The sequence below is a fragment of the Haliotis rubra genome, unplaced genomic scaffold (assembly GCF_003918875.1).
Source record: "Haliotis rubra isolate DU_JTF1 unplaced genomic scaffold, ASM391887v1 Scf3, whole genome shotgun sequence".
NCBI classification, from domain to species: domain Eukaryota; kingdom Metazoa; phylum Mollusca; class Gastropoda; order Lepetellida; family Haliotidae; genus Haliotis; species Haliotis rubra.
Genome location: NW_025766968.1, coordinates 2,336,015 through 2,356,326, shown reverse-complemented (window position 1 = coordinate 2,356,326; position 20,312 = coordinate 2,336,015). Strand labels below are relative to the sequence as shown.

The following is a 20,312-nucleotide window of genomic DNA, read 5'->3' as shown; positions in this document are numbered from 1 at the left end:
ACATGTATATCTTTGTTACAAGGATATGTTAGATATTATATGTGAAGCCACTCTCCACCAGAATGAGACAGATAGCAACATGAAGGGTTTGTAGTGTTCTTCCAGCGTCAGTTTTCACCAACAGTATGTGTCTTTTAGTTGTGGAAGCAGCATGTAATTATTGCAAACATGTATCAAGAATCTCTGGAGTTCACGAAACTATTTAATGTTTTTATACAATCAAACCCAAAATTCAAATGTTAAAACCATTGTGTTTTATGTTTATATATCATGAAAATTATACAAATTATATGGCAATATGTGGAATATATCGGGTTCATTCTGAAACCTCCTTGGACAATCAAAATCATATGGAATGAATTATGCATAAGTGTCGTATCTGAACTATCGTGGAGTCATCACTATATTCATTTGTACAATGATATGATTTTCACAGCTATATTTTGTCATTCATACCAAACTGAATCTTTTTTTGAGGATAGTCAGAATTGTGTATTCTTTTGCACTGATGTTTAATTTGTACACCATCCCGAATGACTAATCGAGTAAACAGATTTCGAGTTATCGAGATTTCTTTGTACTCATATATGTGGTATATGTGCATGCACTGTGTTTTGTTAGTTAACAATATCTTCGGATATGATATATTTGTTATTATGATTGTATGATTCGCTATGATCCTTGTCTCAGGGGTGAAAATAACCCATTGCCCGACGTCCGAGTCCAGTGTTTTTTTTATATCACGCTGTATCGGTTTCCAGTTGACTTTCCAATGTTAATTATGTTGTTTATTTTAAAAATTAACAAGAAAACGGCCGGTATAGTGGAAAAATGATCAGGACAAGTGATTTTACATGTGCCACTGTACCGGAGTACACTAGCAATTTTAATGTTATTTCCACCCCTGTGTCTTTTGTTCATCCAGAGCACCCAGACTCTGCGTTCGTACATTTGTCCTCCACTGCAGATGTGTGTTAAGACTTTGTGATACACGCCTTTAAACGAGCCTATTACACCGTGGCAAGTAGTCAAGATAGGTCGCATTTGTAGTGATATATTACCTGTTCGTTTTGTAAATATAAATTATCGTACCGTATTCAATGGTTGTCATTTTTCTGTACAAAGGATGTCAATTTAACCCCAGTTTAACATAAAGTTCTTTGGTCCTCGAGGGCCACCCGGCGAGGCACATTGAAGAGCGATTGACAGCACTGCGGGTACCCCATTCAGTCCTCGTAGCGCTGTCAATCGCTCTTCCATGTGCTCCGCCGGGTCGCCCTCGAGGACCAAAAAGTTTATGACTGCTCTGTACTCATACATTTCCGCCGTTTTAGTAGGGGTACATGTGATTATATGTCACGTGACCGGACCTAGCAACATGTGCATGTCAATACTACGTTTATGTGAACGACTGTCTGACTGACTGAATTTGGTTTTACGCCGCTTTTAACAATATTCCAGCAATATCACGGCGGGGGACACCAGAAATGGGCTTCACAAATTGTACCCATGTGGGGATTCGAACCCGGGTCTTCGGCGTGACGAGCCAACGCTTTAACCACTAGGCTACCCCACCGCCCCTTTATGTTGATGATATCAACTATTCTTCAATATCATACAGATATTTTTAGCATGCACATATCAGAAGTATTTCAGGCTCAGAACCTTCTGACAGCTCCTCGTAATACCACATGGTCATGGTGCAGACAAACCAAGAAACAACCAGGGCGAACAGTGTTTCGCACCCAGAGTCATAGGATTCTGGTGTGACAAGAGACGCAACTCTGCACAGTCAAAATAGCTCAAGAGCTGCAATAGATCCCCAACAAACAACTATTGGAAGCAAGAGACTCGGACGCGTTTGTCCAAACAACCAATGTGTTTAAGAAGCGACTAAATGGATGGGATGGCGAGGCTCGGTTCTGACTTGCTTGTTGCAAAAACCTGTTTGCATGTGGTCCAACAACTTATGTTCGTAATAGGCGATTAAATCGACGACCAGATACGGTTCAAAATTGTCTAGATTTCGATGTTTTACCCATTTTCAAAGTTCACGTTCGATTAAAAGACATTTGGGACTAGAGGTACAGATAAGCTGCGTATCTGCGTAAATTACGCAACTGTCTATGTGAAAACTCAATTCCTATTAAGTCTATTGCGTACAAGTACGCTTGAAATTTGGTAAATTCTCAATACATTTGATCTTACATGGGTACACACAAAAATGTCAAATCTTAGCTTGCGTACCGGTGAATTAGTTCCTGTCACCAAATCTACTAGAATGTTGAGTAAGCATCCATGTGCTACAGGTAATGATAATAGAGAAAGTGACCAAAAACTTCAGTTATAAATACGGTTACGTATTTGCTATATTATCTGTCTGTTAAACGGAGCACTCGCAATATTCAAGCTTCCAGAGTCCGGAGCAGATAAAGCACTGCTTAGTTGGTTTGTTGTTTAACGCCACACTCAGCAATATTCCATATATATAACGGTGGTCTGTAAATAATCGACTCAAGATCAGACAATCCAGTGATCAATAACATGAGCAATAATCTACGCAATTGGGATACGATGACATGTGTCAACAAAGTCAACGAGCCTGACCACCCTATCCAGTTGGAATCGTCGCCTCTTACTTCAAGCATGGGTTACTGAAGATCAATTCTGACCCGGATCTTCACTGGTCGCTAAAGATGGAGGTTACTGAGGATAGATAAAATAACTGAGGTATATTGAGAGGTTCTATTTCAGCACATGAACTTGGCAACTTGCAGTCTTTCTTATCGTTGCTCGTAGTACAGATCAAATATAAATAGCGTAAACCATAAAAACACGTAAACCAACATTCAAACTTTATTATATTTTACAATTTATGGAAAATGGCAAAATACCCAATTGAGTTTGAGTGAGGTGGGTACAATTTATTTGGTTACTCAAAGGAAAATTAAAATACCCAACTGAGATGAACACAAGCGAGTACATGGCCCAAAAGGTTATCTGTAGCTCTGTTTGGGACCGAACTGTCAACATTTAGGTTTATAGATGTAAATTCTAATGGTCAGGTTTTGTTGAAGATACTTAGTCTCACGGAATCTGCAACACCAAGAAAAACAATCACGCTTTTGATACACAGGGCATTTGACCTTATTTTATGAGCGCTTCGAATGCAGTATATCCCTGTGATTCAATAGATGTGCTTCGAAATAATGCTCTTATAAATAATCCATATTGGTATGAGTTCCTCCCGTTCCCCAATCTCAAATAATATCTATAAATTAATATATACTACAATTATTAACAAAACCTAACACAACAAGTACTAGAGAAGACACAAAAATAACTAAAAGCCCCAAATTTAATTACAATATATAAGGCCGAACCATGTTGCGTTACCTCTGTTAATCTGCGGAAGAAAAATACAGGGCAACGGAAGGAACTCTTTCAATATTTTAAGGGCATATACCTCGAGTGGGTGTAGTTTCAATGTTGTCCAACGACGTTGTCACCAAGGTGTTTCATGGTGTTGCCAACTAAACAGAAGCAAAACAACTGTAGTAAAAAACTGATTTTAATTTTTCAATTATATCGTATGAAATCTATGCTCAATTCGTCCCCTTTTGAATCAGAAACGCTCATGAAATGTGTTCCTTTCACTGGCTTCTTGTCAAAGCAATAGTAATGGGGTATTCATGCTTCACTGCGGCATGGTATCTCAGTGGGCTAGCACTATAAAACCAGCTTAAGTCTGGGCTAGTACAAGCAGCCGCACATACCCACACACGCGCATGCACGTCGTCATATGAGCGAAATATTCTCAAGCACGACGTTAAATCCAATTTCACCTCATCTCACCTCAAAGCAATAGCGTTTTGAGTCAATAACCGACAAAGTAAAGGAATTCGTGATTCCCGTGCGCCACGTGCAGATATGACGCCCAGACTGCAGGCGCGACCAGACGACAGCCACTGAGCGAGACGAGAAGAGGCGAGCAGGCGTGGCAGGATACCTTTCACTGACTGTGAATATGTCTTGAATATTCTGTGTTAACGATCTCCGTTAAAAGATACAGACCCGTGCGAAAAGTATTCGGACACTTGACGTAATTTCCATAGACTTACATGTTATTTCAGTGTAGCATAAATAATGTTCGTGAAGTGAGTTTACGATGGATCTTTGTAAAATTTATTGGCAAATTTGAAATCATCTCTGCTCTGCGCACATAATTTCAGTTCGATTTTCCGACCACTATTTAACTAATGACATCACTTTTGTCAACTTACGTGTGGTTCCACAATGCACAATCCCATAGGCCGCCATGTTAAATGGAGGTCACGGCACTGTACATCTTTTGATTAACTTGTTGCCATTCGATAAATAAGCAACAGAAAATTAAACAAATTATGTGATTGTAGGTAAGATCATTCCTCACAAATGTGCAAAATTTGACTTGGATCTTACGAAAATTAAATTCATGAAAATTATTTATGCTACACTAAATTAACATGTTAGTCTATGGAAATTACGTCACGTGTCCGAATACTTTTTGTACTACTCTGAAATACTTTAACGTATGTCATTTGCATGCACTTCATACATGTTTTGGAATTTTCGGGGCAGTTCATTTGATCATCAAGTCAGGGTAAAATTTCACGTGGTGAATCTCGGCCAAATCACATCGTTTACAGATATAATATTTTTCTTTATCTGCAACGTTCAAAGGTTGTTGTGGGTACCCCAGTGAATGTTCACAATGTCCTCAAACGCGAGCGAGAGTGTTTGATTTTATCAGGTTGAAAACATTGGGAAAAACGTTGTAGGTCGTACAATCAACACAATCAGATGATCATAAATCTGCATCCACATAATTAGGATGCTTACATTGTCAAGCTTACATGCACGTGCCTCGTTTTCATGAGACCGAATGCTGTTGATCACTGGATTGTCTGGTCCAGACTCGATTATTTACAGGTCGCCGCCATGTAGCTGAAACATTGCTAAGTGCGGCGTAAAACTGAACTCTCATGAGACTTAAACGCTTTGCTAGTATGCTCGAATCAACGGAAAGATTTCAGTCTGTAATCAATGCTTCGTTTTTCCTCAATGAGGAGGGCAATACTAATCCCATCAAACCGATTTGTCAATACTTCAATACAGACAGGGTTTATGGTTGTTTAATCATTTCGACGCAGAGGTTGCGGGCAGAAGTTTTACCGATCCCAGATTGTGTTTTAGAATTTTCTGCGCTATATACGAGGTCAGGGATTTCACTGCAGTATAACTTAAATAATTTTCAGAGCGTCGTGACATCTTATTGTACTCGTGGGGTGGTAGGGTAGCCTTGTGGTTAAAGCGTTCGCTCGTCACGCCGATGACCCGGGTTCGATTCCCACATGGGTACTATGTGTGAAGCTCATTTCTGGTGTCCCGCGCCGTGATGTTGCTGGAATATTGCTAAAAGCGGCGTAAGACTAAACTCACACACTCACTCTTGTACTCGTTTTTGTCAATCGAGTGAAGGGTTGTAAAATGCATTTTCACGTGTTATGAGGCGACAAAAGAATTATGTAATGATAAAGATTGCCTGAATTTCGATTAGTGTTCAATTTTGATAAACGTTTCCCGATTTGAATTAGTGTACATTCCACTAGGTAACATAGCAAACAGTTGAATTAATTTCATTTTTTAAACCATTTTCACCGAGAACAATCCAAATTTGCCAGATACAATTTCACACCAAATCTAGAAACGTTGTATAGCCATACAGAATACTCACAATACCATTGGTTATGTTGTTAAAATGCAGCCATCATTTTGACAGAGATATTTTCCTTTTTTATCATTCTATGCATAAGAATGGATGCTTTTTATATGAAAAAAATAACCCTAACCCCTACACCTAAACCCTCGAAATAATCCTAATAAACAGAATGCATTTCAAGCGGGGGTTACTGGTGGAACTCCTACCCTTATAACCCATGCTTGTCGTAAGAGGCGGCTACCGGGATCGGGTAGTCAGGCTCGCTGACTTGGTTGACACATATCATCGTATCCTAATTGCGTAGATCGATGCTCATGCTGTTGATCACTGGATTGTCTGATCCAGCCTCGAATATTTACATATAGCAGGAATATTGTTGAGTGCAACGTAAAATGTTACTCACTCACTGCCATTTCATCAGTACGATTGTGCAGCAAATGGACTGTAGTAATTGCTGTTATGATGCTGCGAATATATCTCCGTGGTTAGAACATAGGCGTACATGGTGAAATGTGGATTTTAAGTGAAACGTTTAACAACTGTTTTTAGATTTCATTGATCTGTCAGCTGTTGAATGCAGCATTACTAAGGTACATGCATGAGGGCGGTGTTTGAATAATGAGTGCGGACCAGAAAATCCAGTGGTTGGCGGCGTTGTTCGTTGATCTGTAACATGTCAGATCTTGGAGCAGCATTCAGAATTTGGATCTGTTCCTGATGCCAATAGTGTAAGGGTGAATAAAGTCCTGTCTTCTACTAAAACCATTCTCACTCCGCAGTAACAAGTACTTGTACTGGAAGTTAGATCTATTTCAGGTATCAGGTTCCCCAGTAGAGATCTCCAATCAGTGTCATGATAAAGGCGTACATCTCGGGAGTCTCCTGTCGGTTCCCCAAGTCCAATAATGTCCAGGTAATGTTTTTGTGTATATTACTTTAGTGAATCTGTCATGGCTGGGAGGTATTTTGAACATGCAGCCTTCCAAATTCGGGATTATATTTAACGTTTGTTTGCATTATAAATTTAATGAATACCTAACTGAGCATGTTGGTGGTTAATGAGAATTAAATTTCTGATTGGTCTGCCGGGGACTGACTGGTCCTCCATGTAAAGGACTGTTATCCTGGAGATAGTGTTCCAGTATGTGACTCATGTGGATTCGGGGCGTTGGGATAGTCTAGTGGTTAAGGCGTTCACGCGTCATGCTGAAGACCCGTGTACGATCACAGGCCCTCGTGTCTTTGCGAAGATTAAAGATGTTAAAAAATATATTAAAAACTGAGATAACCCCCGACTCGAAATGCTTCACAGTACAATACATTATGACTCATAATGTATTATGTTCTGTGGAGCATTTCGAGTTCAGAGCTAATCCTTGTCCCTTCATCAGGTGAAAGGTCGTATAAAAAATAAAAAGAAGTTATCCATAAAAAGGTGTCATGTATTCATGTTCGTCCAACTTCTAAAGACCTTTCAATAGCTTTATATCGGCTGATATCTGATAGTGTGACAGTCATCACAGCATTTTGCACAATGTTCGACTACCTCTGCACGGGTAGGACAAATCTTCTGATCACTTACATTTACTTTTAGAGCCAACAAAGGTTGGATTGGTTGGTCGGTCACGATATCTACGGTTTTAAATCATCTTTGGACTAGTTATATACAGACAAGACAAATTTCAGCTATTAACTGGCTCAGGCACAAGGGGTCATCTCAAAGATATGTTGTGTTTTTTTCATGTGTCTTGAATATGTCTCATCTGTTGATTATCATCTTACGTGTCTTTCATAACGTTTATGTTGAGATATGTAAATGAATTTGATACCTATAGAAAAGCTTAAATCAACACTTTCATATATCAACTTCATAAATTGTAGATATAAATGTGAAAAACAGGTTTGTTTCTATTTCCGACAGTACTTTAGTGCATTTGGATGTTTTGTATTGAACTCGAAATCTACGCTGCTGAAGTATGTGACTGTCCTTTCCACCAGGAGTTCTGGCAGAACCTGATTGACGGCGTGGATATGCTGGGCCCTTCACGCTGGCCCCCGGGACTTTATGGTCTTCCACCTCGGGCAGGTAGCATCCCAGACCTCGGGACCTTCGATGCAGAATTCTTTGGATATTCAGAGACTGAGGTATAGTGAGACCTTTGTTTGGTTACCTTACAAGACAATGTTCGTGATGCCTTTGGTACCTGTGTTCATAGATTGGACAATCCTGGTAATAAAACACTTTTTATTTAAATTCATGAAAGAAAGTCTAGCAAATTCAACCAAGCAATGATAGGTTTTTAGAGATGCACAGGACACTTGGTTGGCATTATCGTACCCGATCAGCCGGGGTATTGCTCATGCTATCAATCCCTGCTTTGGTCGACCCGACAAGATCTGGGTCTTCAGCAACCAATGCTTGTCGTAAGAGGCGACTAAAGGGATCGGTTGGTCAGTCTCGCTGACTTGGTTGATGCATGTCATCATATCCCAATTGCGTGGGTTAATGCTCATAGTGTCAGTCACTGGATCGTCTGGTCCAGATTCGATTATTTACAGACCGCCGCCATGCAGCTGAAATATTGCTGAGTGCGTCGTTAAACAACAAACACTGATTCGGTCCAAAGTCAACCCATAACAGGCCGTTATATATACTCCTCACAAAAAGTTAAGCAGCACAAATTTTTACTCCCATTACATTTTCATTTATTTTAATTGCAAATCAGGGAATGATGCAATAGAAAGGTGAAACATATGTGCACACGATTAACAAAATGAAATGAAATGGTATTGAGCAATAATAGACTTACAAATCATCAAAAGCATGTACCCGTGAAACAGTCGTGCAAAATGTGCTGCATTGATGGAGCAAAATGTTAACATTAAGGTTCAAGTCGGTTTTGGACAGTGAAGCAGTGTTCAGTAAAGCGTATGACCACCATGAGCACAAATGCAAGCTTCTACAAGTCTTTGCAACATGGAGACGGTAAAGACGACTTCCAATAATGTCCCAAGCATGTTCAAAGGGATTAAGATCAAGTGAGCTTGCAGGCCAGTCCATATGTGTGATGTTGATCTAAACAACATCGTTAACGACACTTTCTCAGGCATTATAATCCATGGACGGGCATTATCATCCATAAAAATGAAGTTAGGACCAGCTTGTTGTACCAGAGGAATGACTACAGGTAGGTTTACACCGATCAGGGTGCATGTGTGAAGAGTGGAGCACATTCATGCCACACATTTTGCATGTTGTTTCTGAGGGTGGTTGTGTTCGGGTGATGTCAATGTTCTCAGATAAATCAATTTGACAGTCACTAAAGGTTATGTATTCTTTTAATATTTACCTTTCAGTAACATGTCGGCAAAATCGAGCTTGATAAAGATATAACACTGAAAATTCGTGTTGCTTATTTTTTTTGTGAGGAGTATATATGTCCAGCTTGCATATTGTTGACTGTAGTTAATATACAGCATTGGTTGGTGTATTTTGCCAGGCTCGGCATAGCAACCTGCTGCTACGACTTCTGTTCGAGGTGACGTATGAGAGTGTTGTCGACTCAGGGCTGACCCTGTCCTCACTGCGATCAGACAGGACGGGACTCTATGTGGCCTGTACTTTCTCTGATGCAGATGCCATCACGACCTCGGCTGTAACGGACAGTGTACATGGTAAGGGTACAGTTTCACTGCACATTGTATGTGTTGTTGATCCGTGTGGTGGTGATCCGAGTCATTTTAGTCACTACCTGCTATGGACAGTATGTGGGTTGGTCGACTCATTGTTTACATACATGATAATGTCAGCTCAAATCATCGAACACCTGCTTTCAATATTGATCTGAGACAAACCAGAAGAAGTTTCAGTACATTTATATTACTTAGAGATTCAACAACGCCCGATTATCCAGATTACCTTCCTTTATCTGTCATGATATAACAATAGTCATATGATACATCGGACATAATTTAACTGCCGAGTTGTAAATATGCTTTTATATAGGATTAACGAAACTGAGGATTACTGTGTGGTAAATGTCCAAGCTGGAACAAACTAACTGCTTTAATTTTGTGGACTAAGCTCCAAAACTTATTTCCTAAAACCATTTGACTTTGTTTTTCAAATGACAAGTGTTCAAAACTGCTTGGATTCATAGGGATTAGAAATAGCTTCCTGGAATGCATATTTCCGTTTACATCTGAAGTCGACTGTAAATCAGGTGTTATTGGTGTTCCAGCCAACCTGCGGTCGACCCTGCTGCAACAGTTGAACGCTTGGTACAGGTTCCAGGGACCTGTGGCCTCCGTGGACACAGCGTGTAGTTCCTCAGTCAGCGCTCTGCAGATGGCTGTCACAGATCTCATTACAGGCAGATGTAACTATGCTGTTGTCACAGGTGAGAAATTTGCTGGTATGCAGATGATGCTTGGCGGGGAAATGCCTAGTGAATAAAGCATTCGCTCATCACGCCAAAGACCGTGGTTCGATTTCCCATGGACTAGCATGACTTAATGATACATACTTAAAATGTTGGTATTATGCATTGTAGCTAAAACCCACCTGCGACCAAAACATAAGAAACGTTGCATCAACTAAACATCTGGACAGCCCGTCATATGTGTTCTATGCTGCATCGGCCCACCTCGGTGGTCTAGCGCATGCAGCATTTGTCCGGGTAGCCTGAGATAGGTGGTTCGATCCTCGACTGCATCACACCAACCGACATCAATGGGTGGTACATGTGCTAGCACTATTAAACCTGCATTTCGACAGACTAGAACAAGAAGGAACGCGTTTCCATCATGCAGACATGCATATACGACGCTAAGGATATTCACGATATTGAACGCGACTTTAATGCCTCTCCTTGCCCCTCTTGTACAGACACTGTGGCAACTTAATGGTTTTCCTTAACATGATGGTGTAAGGTGCGGATCTGAGGACAGCCAAATCGCCAGGATTGCTCCTGAGTGTCGATTGTTAACCAATTGATGCTTGTCAAGCTCACTGTTGGGGAGTTGTTCAGTTTTCAAACCGCCATAGATCCAAGAACATCAAGGGAAGAACCGATCCTCGATAGCAAACGCTTGTAACAGGCGACTAAGGGTCAGGCTGGCTAACGCATGGTTGATGCATGTCATTGTATCCCAATTGCGTATATCGATGCTCATGTTGTCATTCACTGGCTCATCTGGTCCATATTCTATTACTTACATACCACCGTCATATAACAATCTAGGCCGTCCGCTTCAACGTAAACACAGTACTGCTGGTAGATATCTGCATTTGTTATGATTATTTGGAATTGTTTGCTTCATTTTTCCTTTGTAGGCGTCAATTTGATTCTGAGTCCGAATTGTTCGCAGTCTTTCAACAGATTAGGCATGCTCAGCCCCACTGGAGATAGCCATGTGTTCGACATCAGCGCTAACGGCTACGTGAGATCGGATGGAGTAGCAGTTCTCATCTTGGCGAGGTGAGGATTTTTATCAGTTACGAAATGTTTCAAATGTAGTACCGTCTTGGTATGTGCTATGATCATTTAAAAGATGAAATACTCATCAACACAGGAAATGTAATGTATGTATTAATGCTTTTGGTACTGATTTTTAGATACGGATGCAAAAACTTCTGAAAAAAACTTCGAAATGATGTTAGGTTTTTATGATATTGTTTTTTCGTGGAATGTTTAGCAATGCCAGATTCCCAATAGTTGGTCCAAACAGTACATTGTCCATTCTACATTTAAGTGGCAGGATTCCTGAACTATCCTCAAATGTACAGATACAGAAAATGAACAAGTCTTTACATGCCTGTTATTTGATTGCAGAAATCCGGAAAGATGCGAAAGGATCTACGCAACCATTGCGGACATTGCTGTAAACTGCGATGGATACAAGGTGGAGGGTGAGTCAGCCATCCTGTCGTCATTGTCCATCATGAACTGTACATATCTTACAACAAGCCTTTCTTATTTTAATTTTTTTAGTATGTCATTTACAGGTTATAGTGATTATGATTTTGCAGGAATAGTGTACCCAAGCCGATCATCTCAAGGCAATCTCCTAAGGTCCTTGTATGGCGAGAAGTTGATACCTACATCAAGTCTCGCCTACGTCGAGGCTCACGGTACAGGCACTCAGGTGAACTATTGATTGTAATGGAGGTTCAATATGGGGTACTGTAGTCATAGCGATATGTCCCTTTGTGCAATTGGTCCCATGTTTCCTAGTTTAGACGTGGCTATGTTTTAACACCGCTGGTTGCAATTTGCAGGTATAATAAGGTCTCAAATATTAAAGGTCGGTGGGGTAGCCTAGTGGTTAAAGCGTTCGCTCGTCACGCTGAGGGCCCGGGTTCTATTCCCAACATGGGTACAATGTGTGAAGCTCATTTCTGGTGTTCCCCGCCATGACATTGCTGGAATATTGCTAAAAGCTGCGTAAAACCATACTCACTCACTCACTCAAATATTCAGCATTCTTAATTGATGATGTAATTCCCCGGAATTTAGACTTAGTTATTTACATGCAACCGTCATACATGTATATCTGGAACATTGTTGAATGCGGCGTTAAACAACTCCCAAAACAAACTAATTATATAATAAAGTGAATAAAATGCATGAGCAATGTTCGAGTTATTTGCGGAAATATTTGAAGAAACATATGAAGTCAAAGAAGTTAATCGGGGACAGTACCAACTTAGCATGTTTGTGACGATTTGGGTTCGTTGCTACCAGTATAGAAGTATGCTCTTTGTGACATTGCTCTTCAACATTATAATTTTTTTCCTAAGGCTGGTGATTGCCTGGAGTTGAACGCAATCCTGGATGGCTTGTGTGAAGGGAGGGACGAACCCCTTTTGGTTGGGTCGGTGAAAAGCAACATGGGTCATTGTGAAGCAGCTTCAGGTCAGACGGCAATCTTTCTTTCATGTAATTCATATTCAAATAAGAAAAGCCGGCTTCAAATGTGTGGTGTCAGCAAATCCTGTGGAGTACTCTTAAAACGGATATCCAAGGCTGTAGTTTCATCGTGCATGACATCACATTATTACCTGTATCTTGGCCTTAGACCTTTGGTACAAATAGTGTTTTGAGATCTTTAAATACAGTATGATGCTTCCAACTCCATAGCCACAAACAAGTGCTTCTTCACATGAGATATTCGAGCAATCTTATTTTCTGTTCAGGGTTATCGGCTGTGGTCAAGTGTATAATGTCCATCTATCATGGCATGATCCCACCCTGTCTTCACTACAAGACTCCTAATGAGGGTATTGAAGGAATACCACTTGGCAAGATAAAGATTGTGGATACATGCCATAAACTGAAAGGCCAGTATTTTTTGTTTGGCCAAAGCTTACAAGTTTCTGACTGAACACCAGTATGTTTCTTCCCTAGGAAGAGTTGAGAGGGTACAATAGTTGTATCATAATGGCGCAGTTCACTGTTGCCCTTCAGAGACACGTTCCTGTAAAATGATAGTGCTATTAACATGGAATCAGAAATTCTATTGGGTTCAAATATCAGCTGTTGAAATGGTCATGCTTTTCCGTTTGTCATTACCATATGTAACAGTGGTTTTAGAAAGTGTTATGCAGAGTATCTTCATGCATCCTTCACCAGATCTCGCCACCAGTAGTATATATAATGATAGTCCGGGTTCAAGTGAAGCCCCAGTTAAAACTTAGCCCCTCGATTGTATCCCACTTTTGGCCCAGTTACTTGTGCCGCTATGACGTGTTGACAGGGGTAACATTGGTAACATAATTCCTGTCTAACGAACCCTCTCCCTGGCCCATCTCTCAAGTAGTACAAGTTCGTCTCGTCGGCTTTGATGTCCACTTTTACTATGTTGTAAGTTTTGACTGACCATATAGGATCAGTGGCTCGTTTCCGAATGTCACCTTCGTGTTCCCCCGGCTGGTAGAGGTATCTCACGAGGGCCCTATCTGGTATCTGTTTCTCCTTCCCACGCAATGGCGCAGCCACTATTGATTTTAGTTTGATAGCGTCGGCTGGTTTCTTGCCGGTGAGACGGGTGATTTCGTGGTTTATGGCCAACACCACCTGAGGTAACCGCGCTACCCATTCAGTCGATCGTTTCCCCGGGTTGGCTATCTCTCTCGCATACTGATACCCGAATAAGCGCTCTACCAAAGTCCGATTGAATCTCTCAACTATGGCTTGGCTGCGATGGGCTCCGGCCGTGCCACGCCTGACCTTGGTATCGTGTTTGTCTAGCAGGTGTGACACGATACCCATGAACTCCCGCCCGGGGTCAACTTGCAGCTCTGTGGGCCACGTCAGCGGACTGCGCTTGTATATGCGTTCGAACCCGCGGGCTACCTGGGCTAAGTCTTTCGTGTTTACGGGTTCGGCTTCCTTGTAGCGACTGGCAACGTCCACGACGGTTAGGGCATACTTGTACCTCTTGTCGTGGGGTAGGAACAGGAGGTCGGCCTGGTGAACGCTATTGGGTATGTTAATACCGAACTTCCTTCTAGGCACGTAGCGTGGTGCCGGTAAATAGATCTGCCACAGGGCTTGTTTTTCAAGCCACGCTTTGGCCTCATTTGGGGGTACTCGCACCATTTTAGCCAGCTTATGTACGGCGCTAACTCCTTTCCAGTACCCACGCTGTAGTAAATAGCCTCAAACTTTCTCTGGTTCCGTGACATCCCGATATATATACACCTATGTTCTTGGTTCAATTTTCTCATGCCCGTACGCGTACGTGTTTATCCCATCAATAGCTATCCAACGTTTAGTGTCCATCGGCGACAGGGACGTCTTGTTTATAGTCAGTCCGTATATCCTATGCCCATCACTTCTAAGCGTGTTCATTTTATGCCTAAAGGTACGGGTCTTGAACAGGGCTTCCTTGAATCTGGCGTGTTTGATGTGTTGTTTCACCACGTACTTCTTAACACCCTTCGCCTTCCGGATCTCACCATTGTCTGCCTTGAGGATGGAGTACATCTTGGGTCTCAAACCTATGTACTCAGCTATGGGCGTGCCGGCACACTCGTCCTTCATCTTACCTAGGACCTTTTTATTTACCGTGCTGTGTATGGCATGGCCCTTGGGGGAGTCGCTGGTGTCATACAAATCGAGGCGTTTTTTCATGTCCTCATACACGTCCTCGGTTCGAATCCCCATCAGCAGCGAATCCGTGTCAGTGTACAGCACTTCACACCTGGCGCCGTACTGTTTCTTGAGCTCGTTGTAGTAAAAGTCGTACATCAGGTGTTTGGATAAATCGAGGATGCTCATCCCAAAGTAAACAGGCCGGTTGAATTTGATGTGGCTTTTCTTCATGTGTAGGGCAACCAGGCCGTCGCTGAATATCTTGCTCCGGTTGAATGCCGGGCTGGCTATCAGTCTCCTGAGCTTGTCTTCCTCATTCGACCGAACCAGCTTCACGGTCACACGTTTCCTCAGGTTCTCCATAGTCTTACCGAACACCGAGTTGTTCATGAGCTTGTAGAGGTTTTTCTCAAAGTCACTCTTGGCCAGCTTTCGCAGGTCCGTGTTCATTCTGATGTAAGGCTCCATCCAGGGGCTCTGGTTGAACTTGAGCACCCTGTTTATTTTGGTCAGCCTCATACCCAACGACAGGTACAGCTGTAGGTTGCGATAGTGAACGATGTACTTGGTCTTATTCATTAAGTTGGGCACTAGTTTTTCAACGTCTGCCACCCGCCCACCTAGCAAGTTATGTTGGTACTCAGACATCCAGTCTGGGTTAACCCTCATACGTTCGGGGGCTAGGGGTAGCTGTTGTGCGATGTGTGCAATGCCTTGGGGTACTGTAAACGTACTTATTTTCGCGTGGTGCAATTTTCGCGGAATTGACAGTTTAGACTACATCGCGCGGTCAATTATTCGCGCAATCAGTAATTGCCGGAACTGCCAGCCGTCTCTTTGGCCGCCACTAATAGCAGTGAAAACAAACAGAGTGGCCGAACCTGTCAGGTGGCATTTATTACTTACTCACAGGAAATCCCTATCTGTGCGATATACTAGTACACAGTAACCCGTTTACTCCCGGAAGAGATGAAAAACACATCAGTATTATGTTCCGAATTCTGACGATCTGACTAATTAACTTATACTGTATATGATGCTCTTTGTGATTTCAAACAAGCCGGGTTGTTGGGAATGAGATGATTGAGTGTTAGTGACTATTCGCTTCATGATGATACGTTTGTATCTAAATGAATAAATAAAATACTGCTGTATTATTTCTTTCCGAGTCGTTTCGTGGTAATCTGTTTTGTATCAAACCATCTGTCATGTGACCAATTTCCATGGCGGCCACAACACACATTGCTGTTTTCGCTAATTCGGCGATGGGATTTGGCTCATTATTTAATTATGTTTTGGGAAATCCATTACAGCGACAGTTAAGTTTGATTCTTTATGCTACTATCAGTCGTCATTTTAAGATTCCCGTAGATTTCTGTCTTCAAACTTGATGTGTTATGGTAACAACTCAGGGGCGAGCGTGGCTAGACTGAATGAATGACAGGTTTATTCGCGGTGTATAAATTTTCGCGCTAAAATGTTAAAACCGAAATGCGCGAAAATAAAACCTGCGCGAAATATACTACGTTTACAGTATTCTAAGTCCACCTCGAGGATATAACCTTTGTTCGAATCTGGCGCGATGCTCATAACATCGACCTCGTACGATGCCCATTCGAATCCCCCTGTGGGTAGATACTGGCTCATGGCCCAGCCATACAGGTTGTTGGCGTCGAGGTAGAGAATATGATTGGTTGGCTTGCTCTTGGTCGTAGCCCTTCACGTATTGATTATTTGCTTTCGCGTATCGTTTAGAGACCATGGAAATCTCACCTCGCAAGCCTTTCTCAATGAATAGGTGCATGTCGTAATCGGTGAGCAATTCCAACTTAACTCCGGTCTTTTTCAACAATGCATCCCACGACAGACCTGGGCTGGTGTAGTACCATGCGGAGTCGAGTTGATACTGCTTAAAACACGTCCGCCTAAACGTCTCAAACACGTCGGCTAGCAGCAGTACATCTGTCCTCAAGTACAGGTCGATGATAGTCTATAGCCCGTTTATTCGCGTGCGCAGTAATCGTCTTGGGTGATTGCCGAAGTCGGTCAGGTTGCTGTAAAATTCTCTGATGGGAGGCAGTCGGGTCTCGCGAACTTGGCCCAACTATCCATGTTCTTGTAGGGGTACTAGCCCTTCCTCATCAGCAGGGGTCGAGTCTCGGCGTCGGTATATCGATCAGTTATGGGGAAGGTATCGTTGGCCTTGACCAGACTGTCGAGTGATGACAGGAGGAACTGAACCGAGTCGATGAACCTCAGGCCATTCAAACTGAAGGAGATGTATCTCTCCATGTTGTTGGGGATGCATGTCAGGTTGCCGTCGACTTTCGCGATGGCCTGCATGATCAAGTGAGAGTCGTACCCTCTCAAGTTGTGGAAGACCACGGGGATGTTTATTGTCTTGGGGGTGATTCTAAGCTTGAGGTTGCACGGGTTGTGAGCTGCGCCTCTATACTTACCGGTGACGTGGCAGTGATCTCTCACCGAATCACCATTCAGAGGTGAGTCACACGTGGCATAGAGTGCTGCAGGCGTGAGCTAGCCTGTCGGCTTGGGTCATACGCATGGGAGCGACTGTATACAGTGCATTCCTAATACTTTTCTCTTCCTCCTGCAAACACTTTAGAAACTTTTCAGCCGCGTCGGGACCCCTATACACTACCGGAGCTTTCGTTTTCCCATCACATCGGACGACCACGTATCCAAACCCACAGGCCTCATGCTCCTGTGTTTTCTGTGTGGTTGGGGTACCCCATTCGACCGAACCAGCTTCACGGTCACGCGTTTCCTCAGGTTCTCCATAGTCTTACCGAACACCGAGTTGTTCATGAGCTTGTAGAGGTTTTTCTCAAAGTCACTTTGGCCAGCCAGCTGCAGGTCCGTGTTCATTCTGATGTAAGGCTCCATCCAGGGGCTCTGGTTGAACTTGAGCACCCTGTTTATTTTGGTCAACCTCATACCCAACGACAGGTACAGCTGTAGGTTGCGATAGTGAACGATGTACTTGGTCTTATTCATTAAGTTGGGCACTAGTTTTTCAACGTCTGCCACCCGCCCACCTAGCAAGTTATGTTGGTACTCAGACATCCAGTTGGGCTAACCCTCATACGTTCGGGGCCAGGGGTAGCTGTTGTGCGATGTGTGCAATGCCTTGGAGTATTCTAAGTCCACCTCGAGGATATAACCTTTGTTCGAATCTGACGCGATGCTCATAACATCAACCTCGTGCGATGCCCATTCGAATCCCCCTGTGGGTAGATACTGGCTCATGGCCCAGCCGTACAGGTTATTGGCATCGAGGTAGAGAATATGATTTATTGGCTTGCTCAGGTCGTAGCCCTTCACGTATTGATTATTTGCTTTCACGTATCGTTTAGAGACCATGGAAATCCCACCTCGCAAGCCTTTCTCAATGAATAGGTGCATGTCGTAATCGGTGAGCAATTCCAACTTAACTCCGGTCTTTTTCAACAATGCATCCCACGACAGACCTGGGCTGGTGTAATACCATGCGGGGTCGAGTTGATACTGCTTGAAACACGTCCGCCTAAACGTCTCAAACACGTCGGCTAACAGCAGTACATCTGTCCTCAAGTACAGGTCGTGATAGTCACCCAGATTCTTACAGCCCAGTTTATTCCATACGTTAATCGCGTGCGAGTAATCGTCTTGGGTGATTGCCGAGTCGGTCAGGTTGCTGTAAAATTCTCTGATGGGAGGCAGTCGGGTCTCGGCGAACTTGGCCCAACTATCCATGTTCTCGTAGGGGTACTAGCCCTTCCTCATCAGCAGGGGTCGAGTCTCGGCGTCGGTATATCGATCAGTTATGGGGAAGGTATCGTTGGCCTTGACCAGACTGTCGAGTGATGACAGGAGGAACTGAACCGAGTTGATGAACCTCAGACCATTCAAGCTGAAGGAGATGTATCTCTCCATGTTGTTGGGGATGCATATCAGGTTGCCGTTGACTTTCGCGATGGCCTGCATGATCAAGTGAGAGTCATACCCTCTCAAGTTGTGGAAGACCACGGGGATGTTTATTGTCTTGGGGGTGATTCTAAGCTTGAGGTTGCACGCGTTGTGAGCTGCGCCTCTATACTTACCGGTGACGTGGCAGTGATCTCTCACCGAATCACCATCAAAGTAATTCCAAGTGTGCCCAGCCCACGGCACATCAAACCCTACTTTCACCATGATTGTAAACAATCACCCCTTATATAGTTCGCTAACAATCATGGGTTTGAGGACACTGATATCTATACTTTCCCCCACATCCAGCTTCCAGCTTCTCAGGCAACGACTTTCCCTGGGCTCGATTTCCACAAACATTGTTATACCTAGGTGTGCCCACAGTCTTTAATTTGGGCACTACACTGCTATCCTGAGGAGGCGCCTACGTTCTTTTCTGTAGTCGTTTTTCATCTCGTAGATGAGATGATGCCTGACTATGTTTGCCCCGTGAGCTTTGCATAGGCAGTAGTGCCCTTTCACCCCGATACCACACACAGAACACGTGTAGTTCGGGCTTCCCATGTGGAAACAACAGTACCCCTCAGTCCTGCAGTTTCTACCACAGGCCTCTGTCTTCCCCATAAGTATATATTGGCATCGGTACGGAGCAGGTCTCATCTTTGGTATACCCATATGAGTACTTAGTATAATTGTTTTGCAACCAACGCAGTCGCTGCTAGACCCAGCGATAAAGATCAATTCCCGGTCCATTTGCCCAGGGGATGGTGTGTAGTACTGAGCGAGTGTGGGCTTAATGAGTGGTTCTAACTGTTTACCTGTTAGTAGGTAGTATTCTCTCGCTGCGTCGTTGACATCGTGGAATGTTTTAATGGCATGGTTCTCACGCCTGAGTTGTTCGTTAATGTAATCGATCCTCTGTACACGTTTTTTCGCGTACTCAGATTGCGCTGCTTGTAATCGTTCCACAGCTATGTCGTGCCGCTTCCGTTCAGCTTGTATCTCAGCCGATGTGACTCCCGTAGTTTCGAGAAGAGGAAATTACTCCCGGAAAATGCCAGGGCGTTTACTAACGCCCCGCCGACCATCATGGCGATCGTAGCCATCCTATATATAATTACATTTACTTCAAAATATTTTCCGGTAGGATCCCTTGTTTTACTAGGATGTCCTTGGTGGCCATCGCCATACCCAGGTTCATTATGAGCATACCCATATCCTACAGGTTGAAATCTAGCTTGATAGTCGGTTGTTTAAGCACCATTTTGGTCAACCTAGCGTACCCTACAGCTAGACTGGCGACCACGGTGGCTTGGTATGCGTCGTTGACAAACGTTTTCCCCTCAGACATTATGTATATTATAAAAATATATATTTATAACATGATATGTGGGTTGACCTCTAATTGTGGGGGTTCCTCCCGGGGCTCCCTGTGGGGTTGTTTGTTATATAACCATGAGATAGCCACGACAGCAGTTGCGCCT

At 43.1% G+C, this 20,312-nt stretch overlaps 1 protein-coding gene and 1 long non-coding RNA gene across 7 annotated transcripts in view; one reads left to right on the top strand and one right to left on the bottom strand.

Moving 5' to 3' along the window:
* Nucleotides 1-3,010: 3,010 nt before the first annotated feature.
* On the bottom strand, nucleotides 3,011-3,927 carry LOC124282416. Its single transcript, XR_006900147.1, has 3 exons — nucleotides 3,856-3,927; nucleotides 3,467-3,533; nucleotides 3,011-3,096 (listed from the first exon to the last, which is right to left on the bottom strand). It is a non-coding gene; the product is annotated as an uncharacterized LOC124282416 (long non-coding RNA).
* Nucleotides 3,915-20,312, top strand: part of LOC124282414 (fatty acid synthase-like) — a 56,695-nt gene continuing 40,297 nt past the window's right edge. For 2 of the 6 annotated variants that reach the window (XM_046718401.1, XM_046718398.1), the window contains exons 1-10: nucleotides 3,915-4,021; nucleotides 6,578-6,674; nucleotides 7,760-7,906; nucleotides 9,262-9,436; nucleotides 10,003-10,161; nucleotides 11,097-11,241; nucleotides 11,596-11,672; nucleotides 11,793-11,908; nucleotides 12,564-12,678; nucleotides 12,960-13,103. In XM_046718401.1, the coding sequence (XP_046574357.1) occupies nucleotides 6,615-6,674; nucleotides 7,760-7,906; nucleotides 9,262-9,436; nucleotides 10,003-10,161; nucleotides 11,097-11,241; nucleotides 11,596-11,672; nucleotides 11,793-11,908; nucleotides 12,564-12,678; nucleotides 12,960-13,103 (1,138 nt within the window). In that variant the 5' untranslated portion in view covers nucleotides 3,915-4,021; nucleotides 6,578-6,614. Of the gene's footprint in view, nucleotides 4,022-4,048; nucleotides 4,086-6,577; nucleotides 6,675-7,759; nucleotides 7,907-9,261; nucleotides 9,437-10,002; nucleotides 10,162-11,096; nucleotides 11,242-11,595; nucleotides 11,673-11,792; nucleotides 11,909-12,563; nucleotides 12,679-12,959; nucleotides 13,104-20,312 lie in introns of those variants that run through there. The other 4 variants (XM_046718400.1, XM_046718399.1, XM_046718402.1 and 1 more) reach the window with 4 other exon arrangements.